This window comes from Puma concolor, unplaced genomic scaffold (assembly GCF_028749965.1).
Source record: "Puma concolor isolate L17-30 unplaced genomic scaffold, mPumCon1.1.hap2 unalloc_scaffold_5, whole genome shotgun sequence".
Classification (NCBI taxonomy): domain Eukaryota; kingdom Metazoa; phylum Chordata; class Mammalia; order Carnivora; family Felidae; genus Puma; species Puma concolor.
The window spans coordinates 506,735-515,266 of record NW_028240258.1 but is presented as its reverse complement, the minus strand read 5'-3'; the positions used below and the strand labels follow the sequence as shown (position 1 = coordinate 515,266).

General features: G+C 59.1%; 1 protein-coding gene across 1 annotated transcript; it reads left to right on the top strand.

Moving 5' to 3' along the window:
• Positions 1-4,423: 4,423 nt before the first annotated feature.
• On the top strand, positions 4,424-7,766 carry LOC147571159 (testis-specific Y-encoded protein 3-like). The gene is made up of 7 exons (XM_086696602.1): positions 4,424-4,450; positions 5,176-5,547; positions 6,241-6,318; positions 6,466-6,577; positions 6,670-6,815; positions 6,909-6,993; positions 7,545-7,766. Exons 1-7 carry the CDS (start codon positions 4,424-4,426, stop codon positions 7,571-7,573), a joined length of 849 nt encoding a protein of 282 aa, XP_086552728.1. The 3' UTR covers positions 7,574-7,766.
• The last annotated feature ends 766 nt before the right edge of the window (positions 7,767-8,532 follow it).

Here is an 8,532-nt window from a genome sequence, read left to right as displayed (position 1 = left end):
GAATTCTGTGGTTCAAGATATGCAGATTGCTGTGTTAATCCTCCCATCAGTTTCCAGGCAGGGTAGGATGGTTTAGTGTGGGTCTCGCTGTGTTTCAGGCACACGAGACACTTAAGAAACTTCCATGCTCTCTGCCATCTTGGCTCCTCCCCAGGGAGGTGAGATCTGTAGCACCAGTTCTCCGATATGAGATATCCCACGGGACAGTTGTGGTCGATGACAAAGCGGATAAGGACATGGACCAAACAGGGAGGCCACCCTGGAGGGGGAGGCAGAGAACTGCCTCCAGACCCGGGAAGGGGAGGGAGGGGCTCAAATGCTGGAGCCACACCCACTTCCCTTCCTGCTGATCGTTCCTGAACAGCAGCCAACTGTCTGGGTCTGGTCTGGAGATCCTTCACCCCAAGGACCCACGGTCAAAAAGTTCACTGCCCTGCCTCTTCCCCACCTCCACCACAGCCACAGCCACAGCCACAGCCACAGCCACAGCCACTGCAGTGTCCGAAGGGCCACGAGGCCATGGGCGTGCTTCCCAAATGCTGGTGGGCTCCAGAAGGAGGCAGCAGGCATTTAAAAACCTTGGGCCTCGACGCTCCACCTGCTGGGCCAGACTATCTGGAGCCTCATGCCTCAAGTTCCCACTCCTTGTGCTCTATGGCCCTCCTAGCCTGAGGACGGGCTAAGGCCCCAAAGCAAATGAGTCATGTTCCGGAAAACGCGGAGATTCCTGAGAATACCGGGCTTCCATTCTGCTGGAAGAGGGCGTTCGAGGGTCCAGGAATCGTGGCCACACCCCTGTCTCAGTCCCAGACAATTTCACCCATTCATACACATGCACACGCACAGGCACCGGCACACACACACACACACACACACACACACACACACACACACACTCCCCCTCTGTGGCTATCTCTAGTTGTGACTTACTCTCCTTCCTCTGCCTCCTTCCATGTCCCTCTGGTCTCTGTCTGTCTCTGAGTCCCTGTGATCATTTTCTCTAGGGAACGCTTCCTCCCTCCCCCACCTCCGTCTCTCTTTCTCTGTCTCTGTCCTGTCCCTGGACAGTATCAGTGCATCTGGGTTTCCGTGTGCTGTGCATGCCCATATGGACATAGGAGGCTGCTGATGGCACAGGGCTGCAAGGGAACACACAAAGGGACGCGTAAGTAACAGGGGTCAGAGCACATCCAGACCTCCTAAGCCGTGACTGCCTCCAGGCAGCCCACACAAGCTGGGTATACATGTGAACTGTGAAAGGTCAGTCCCTTGGCCCTTGCCCTGTAGGTTGCAGCCAGCTGGGAGGTACTGAAACCCAAGGGACTCCCCAGTGTTTAGAGGGTGTGAAGAAAGGGCAGGGGCCGAGGAGGCTGGGAACCTAGTCGCGGCTGGTGTTTCTCCACATGCCATGTTCCAGTGCCATTGGTACTGGAAGGTTGGTATCAGTTGTGGCTCCCTTTCCTCGGCGTCTCAACGCAAGCTCCCGTGACCCAATGGAAGTCCTGAATCTGCCCTAGTTTTCAGCCAGGTTTGGGCCCCAGGACAAATGCGTGTGGGGTGTGAGGGGGGAAAGCAAGTGTGGGTCGTGGGGAGGAGCCAGCCTCGTGAGTGGGGTGTGGCAGAGGGCATGCGTGAGTGCAGAGGTCCAGTAGAGTGTCCGTGAGTGTATTGTGGCTGGCGCCTGTGAGTACTTTTGCCTGAGACCTAGCGTTTGTGCTGGCAGCGCGTGCGTGTCTGTGTCCACGTGCCGCGTGGCCGTGCATCTTTGTGCCTGAGTGAGTGTGTGTAGGCCGTTGGCTAGTGAAGGAAAGAGACTGGGGGCTTTCCTGACTTGGTGGGTAAGGGGGAGGCTCAAGTGCCCAAGTCCAGCGAGTGCAATCCCTTCGCTCCTGGGATCGACACGGAGCTAGCCGATCACCTTTCATGACGGGAGGAAAGCCTGGATTTTGCCTGGGTCCGCTCGTCCTGTGTTGCCTTGGCCAGGGGCAAGTTGGGGTTGGGCCTTCCATGGCCCAGCGGAGGAGGACCAACGTTCCCTGCAAGGAAGCGGGGATTAGTGGAGGGAGGCAGCAGATAGCGTGAGTAAGTCTGGTCCTGCTCCTGGACCGGCCTAGGGGCATCATCGCAAGGCCTTGTGGTCCCAGCCAGGGTACGGGTCTCGGTGAACATCCTCCTGGATGACCCTGCAGAGACAGGCCTGGCTGGTCTAGGGCCCCTTGCGAAGTTGGGGCCCGGCCCCTGGGCCCCAATATTGTGGTAGGTGTTGTTCAAACTGAAGGGCATTGCCTGCTTGTCCCAGGCAGTCCCTGCACCTGGGACCCAGATTTGCTCCCACGTTCCTGCCACGGGGTCTCCCAGCGATGCATGGGAGTTTGACAGGCCCCATTTCTCTGGAGGGAGTGAGTTGCATAGGTCAGGTGCACCAGGCTCTGGGCCTGCTTTCCTGGCGTGCCCACCCCCTACATCCTCTGCTGAGGGCAGCTTGAGGGCTGACCACTGGACCTGGTCGTCTCCCTTTCTGGGTAAATGTTGGCCTCTCTGTCTGTCACAGTGGCCACCCCCTCTCAGCCCCCTACCACCTGTTCAGCCTCTCCCCATCCACCTGCGTTTCTATGCATTGCTGTCACCTGAAGCTGTGGTGTGCTGCCTCATATATCACAGCCACCCTGGAGCATTTCTGTACCCCGTACGTATCCTGACGTGGCCCAGCGAGTCTGGAGGAACCTCTTCTGTGTCACGGAAGCAACATGTTGGCCAGAGGGCCCGGCACACCAATTTGGCAATCCTGGAATCCCCCGCCTGCCTGGCAGCCTCCTGGTCCCATAAAGAGGGAGGGGAACAGTGCATTCCACCAAAGGGAAAAGGCAATGCACGAGTGTGGTGCCTGGCCAGGCAATGCATCTCGAGCCTCCAATCCTGCAGTGGCTCTGTGTGGTGTGTGTGTGTGTTGCTGTTGCTGCTGCTGTCTGAAGGAGACAGGCAGGGAGTCCACATCACCACTGCCCTGACAGGGAGGGAGACCACATCATTGCCCTCACTTCACACCTTCTGCAGCTTATTGGTTCCCCAAAGTGGTAACGTGGCTTCGTGGAGACCCTGGGGCGTGTCCCTCACTTGCGTCCCAAAGCTACATCCCCCAACCCCCTGATAACTGTCGGAGGCCCTTGAAATCATGCTGTCTGTGGCACAGGGGGACAGTGTTTTGAGTCAGCGCCCACGCTCATGGCAGCCTGCCGCCTAAGTGAGTGGTAAAGGAAATGGGACCAGGATGAACAGACATACGGCCAACGAAGGCCTGGGGAGGGTCCCTGTGAGAAGACGGCCAGGCACTGTGGGAGGAAGGGGACCGCTGTCCGTGAGACAGACACAAGCTCCAGGAGTCCCAGGGCCCATGGCCACGGGTCTTTCCTGTGCACGGCCACACACGGGAGGAATGGGCAGCCGAGCATGAGGGGGGCGGTGTGTGCGTGCCAGCGTGTCACTTTCCAGGCAACGGGGACAAACGGCAAGAGCAGCGCGCATGCTACGCAGCCTCCCCTAGTGTGGCGTCCTCTCCACGTCACACACCTCCTGTCACCGACCTTCCCTAGCCGGGGCGCTGCTAGACTGCTGTCATGGCATACATGTCTCCTTGGAGCAAGGATGGACGTAGAGAGTATGCAAAGGAGGCTGAGCAGATGGAAATCCAGGGGGCACAGACAGCAGGCGCACAGCTGAAATGCGTCTCCCGGACAGCCAAGGTGATCCGCTCCGTGGAGTTGTCGGACTAGGGGCACAGTGAACAAAGGTGGCGGTGTAAATGGGAAGAGCGTGGAGGTCCCCCTTTACCCGTGGGTGTAGATAGCCGCGTGCCCAGCGCACCGTGGAATGCAAAGGTCACTTTCGCATGGCCAGACGCCAAACAGGACACCCAGAGGGCACGGAGGGCCGGCTGCAAGCCCCAGGGAGGAGTTGCACTGCATGGGGCCCAGAGCCTTCCTGCCTAGGCAACAGACGCGCCCCAGTTTCCGGGTGACCTAGGGGCGGGACCGCCATAGCCACGCACACCACCCTCCCTATGATTGGTCCTGAAGGCAGTGAAGCAGCCTGGGCGTGGCTTGGAGCTCCCTCAGCCTCAAAGCCGCAGGCGCACACCTCTCGCCACAAAGGCCCCCGAGGCAGCCGCAGCATAGCGCTAGCCACCGCGAGGCATCCTGGGTACAGCACCATGCGCATGCGCCCCCTCGACGTTTGGGCTCTGGGAGGAAGGGGGAGCGAGTTGCCAGCCATTGCCCTCAGGGCTCCAGTGACTGGGTCTGGGGAGGGGGGGCCGTGCTCTCACCTCCCGCTTCGTCTTCGGTAGGAGCCACAGTTCGTGTCTCGGGCCGGGGCCGCATGTTGCGCGACTCGTGTTTCCGAAACCCTGGGGCTGCCCGGAGGCCCCATGCCGCCTTCGACCGGGAAGGGGGCGGTCGAGAGACGAGGGCCCGTGGGGACAGTGGGTCTCCGGCAGGGCCGGAGGTGCCGCAGGCCGAAGGCTTGCAGGCCACCAGCGAACAGCCTGTGCAGGAAGGCCAGGCCCGACCCGAGGGGCAGGTGGGGGGCCCCAGCGAGCTATCAGTGCCGCCTGGGCATGGCGTAGTGGCGGTGGAGGCGCTGTGGGGCCTGGTGGAGGAGGAGGTTGAGGTGGCGGCCGCGGAAGAGGACGCGCCTGGGGAAGAGGGGCATGACCAGAGGAAGAAGGGGGAGGAGGACGAGGAGCAGGAGCCGGGGAAGGAGAAGGTCCAGCTTCGCGAGGAGGAGGACCTGAAGGACGAGGGGGAGCAGCAGGAACAGAAGAGCAGGAGGAGGAGGAGGAGGAAGAGGAGGAGGAAGAGGGGGAGAGGCAGCAGGAGTAAAAGATTAGAAGGAGGAGGAGAAGCAGAAGCCCAAGCAGAAGGAGGAAGAGCGGAAGGAGGAGGAGTTGGCGGAAATGGAAGGGGAGGAGCAGGAGCACCAGGGTATACAAGCGGCAGCGGCGGCGGCGGCAGGGGTGGCGATGGCAGGGGCAGCGGCGGCGGGGGCGGGGGCGGCGGCGGCGGCGGGGGCGGGGGCGGCGGGGGCGGCAGTGGCATGGGAAGAGGACCAGGAGGAGGAGCGGGAGGAGGAAGGGAAGGCGTGGGAGCCATTAAAGGGAGAGCCGAATTGCAAACCGAGGAGGAAGAGGAGCAGGAGAAGGGAGCGCTGGAGGAGCAGCAGCAGGGCCAGGAGGAGGTGGAAGGAAAGGAGGACAAGGAGGAGCGGGAGGAGGAGGAACAGAAGCCGAGTGAGCAGGAAGGCCGATGGGTGGAAGAAGCCCAGGAGCTGCACGTGAAGCAGGATAAGAAGGAGCAGTTCGAGACAGGCCTCCGTCCTTGCCCTTCCCCACTGGAGGCTCTGGAGGCCCTTCAGATAGAGCTACAGCCCGTGAATAAACAGGCCAGCCGGGAGCACGCTCGACTCAAACTCAGGATGTGGCAGAGGCGGCGGCATCATCTGGAACAGAGAAGTGCCCTTATCCAGGGCATCCGTGGTTTCTGGGCCAAGGCTGTATCCTTCCTGCTGCTGGTGGAGGGTCCAGAGGGGGCTGGGCTTGCACAAGAGGAAGGAAAGGGAGGCGACATTTAGAGGAACCCAGGACAGCGACTGGAGCTAAGCCACGCTCCAGTGGCCGGGAAGGTGCAAACATGATACCATCCCAGTGGTCCTGGCTCTGCAGTGAGTGTGGGAGGAGGGCAGTGCTGGGGTGGTGGAGGCACGTGTGCTTTACGTCGCACCTGGCACGGAAACAGCGCTGGGAGAGTGCGGAGTGGCGGTGGAGGTCCAGGCCAGGACGGGGAAATGACCGAGGGCTTCTTCCCACGCAAAGCCGCGCGGGGGCACGTTTCTGGGTCCCGCTAAGCATCTTGCTGCGGGGAAGGCGGTGCGAATGCCCACTGGTCGGCGCGAGACCGGATGTGTGCTGTGTGGCTGTGTGGAAGTAAGCGTCCTCAGTGTCCTCATGAGCACACAAGGCTAGGCGTGGATGCGGGCGTCTGGGCGTGCACAGCCTCCTGTGCGTGTCTAGCAGAGCCCTGCGGAATCCTGAGACCCCGTGGGCCTGGATGCAGCCTGTGGGGAGGGCGTGAGGCCCGGGGGGAGGACGCCAGTCCCTGGGGGAGGACGCCAGGATGCGGTCCACACCGGTTCTCTGGGTCCAGGTCTCTCATGCCCAGCACCTGAAGGCTCTTTGACCTGCAGCAGTTTGTGAACCACCCTCAGATGTCAGCCCTGATTAGTAAGCAGGATGAAAGCATGCTTCGCCACATGACCAATTTGAAGGTCGGCCTGGGAGTGCGAGGCGGTGTGGGTGGGTGGCTGTGTGGGCGGGGGAGGTGGTGGGGAGAAGTGGTGTGTTCCTTCCTCAGGGGAGGGCGGGTCTCCTGGAACAAGATTTCACATTTCTGCCCCACATTCCTACCACGGCAGGTGGAGGAACACAAGTTTCCCAGGGAATGCCGGAAGATCCTGCTGTTTTTTGGCAAGAACTCCTACTTCCAGAATGAAGTCGTTACGAAGGAGTATGTCCTTGGCCTTGCTGGTAAGTGTCCACTGAATGCATGGGCGGCAGTGGGTGGAGGGTTGACTGTGATCAGTTCTCTGGCGCCTTCTCACATACTCGTCTTCCTGCAGGGTATACGGCGTCTCATTCCAGTCCCATCCTGTGGTACCCAAGGTACAGACAGGAGGCCTACAGACGCAGGCATGACAACAGCAGCCTCAACTTCTTCAACTGGTTCTCTGACCACAGCTTTGCCGGCTCTAGCAGGATTGCTGAGGTGGGGCCCTGTAACAAGGAAGGGAGGTGATTTTCATGGGTTCCCCCACTGCGTGGGACAGCTACCTGAGGCCTGGCCTGTCTCCCCTACCAGATAATCATCGAGGATCTTTGGCGCAACCCCCTGCCGTATTTCAAGATGGAGGAGGCCCCAGGAGAGAGCACTGAGAGGGAAAGAGGTGAGCAGCCAAGGGTGTGGGCACTGAAATGTGTGCCGTGGGGCCCATGGCGCAATTCTCTTCTGCGTGGAGGCACCGAGACTCACAGTGGCACAGGAGGTGACACCAGGTCAAAAGGGCATCGGCCTGAGACAGGGAGTCTTAAGAAGTAACGTGTCAAAGAGGCTTTGCCCCTTTGGGGAGGCTGAAGGTGGGCAGTGGGCCAGACAACAAGAATGAGCAAAGCGGGACATCCAAAGCTGGCTCATCAGATAGCACGGTGACAACGGTCATTCCAGGACCATGAACCCCACCCTCAGGCCTCCTACCACCATCCCACATGTTGTCGGGCTTCTGGAGCCACTTGTCAGCTTTGGCACAGCTTATGACACCCTCCCATTCTACCTTCCGTTTGGAAACATTCAAGCAACCTTAAACAGGGCCAAGATAAGACTCTCACCTGTCCTGTGTGTGTGTGTGTGTGTGTGTGTGTGTGTGTGTGTGTGTGTGTGTATGGATGTGGGTGTGGTTGTGTCTGTGTGTCTCTGTCTGTGTGTACCCTTATATCCCAGATATATGCACGATCTTGAGAAGACTATGAAGGAGAATCGCACTTCATGGACCCCAGTGGAAACCCTTCCGATGCTCACCGATGGTCCACAAGATTCTCCTGCCCACGAAATAAGGACAAGGCTGGTGGTGACACGTGGCGCAGGGTTTTGAAGAAATACATTGGAAGAAATACATTTGAAGAATATACATCTGAAGAAATATAGAATGGGAGATAAACAGCATGAAGTGTTTGTGTGTGTTTTCTGCTCAGGTACGCTCTGGGGCGTGTCCATGTATACATGCGGCTGTCCAGAGGTGTAAGTGTTCTGTGCCTGCACATTGGAGTTCCAAGGAAGGGCGGGACGTAGGACATTGTCCGTAGGGATGGGTCACACATTGGGTTTGCATGTGAGGTCAGTAAGACTGAACCAATGGGGAGTTGAGTGAGGGAGGACAGGGCACAAACCTGAGAGAAAGGCCAGCGCCCACGTTCATATCTTTCCTGTGAAAATGAGGAAATTCAAGGAAATGGAGAGGCCAGCACAGGCCAGGGATGTCCAATACTCAGGGTTTGGGGATGTCCGTGATGGTGCCCCCAGAATCCCGCATGGTGACATCCTCAGTCATGTTGACTGAACCGCCACACAGAGAGGAATTCCCAGGGTTGATTACCCTCTGGTTTTCAGATGTCTACGAATGCAGACTGTCTTGTGGACAAGGTCAGGATCTCAGGAGCAGCCACACATATTTGAGGGATTGTGAGCAGGCTGTAGGATTGGTGTCCAGGGGAGGGAACCGAGGGACCAGAGGGAGAGTGGGTGGGTAAGACCGACGAAGTTCTGCTTCAGGCAGAGTTGTCAGGGAGAACGTACACACTGCAGAGGAAACAGCCCACTACAGTCTCACGCAACTCCAAAATCACAGCCAACTTTTCTGGTTCCACTTCCTGAAGCTGAGCCTCCCACACACTGCTTCACTTACTCTCACATATTCACACACACACACACA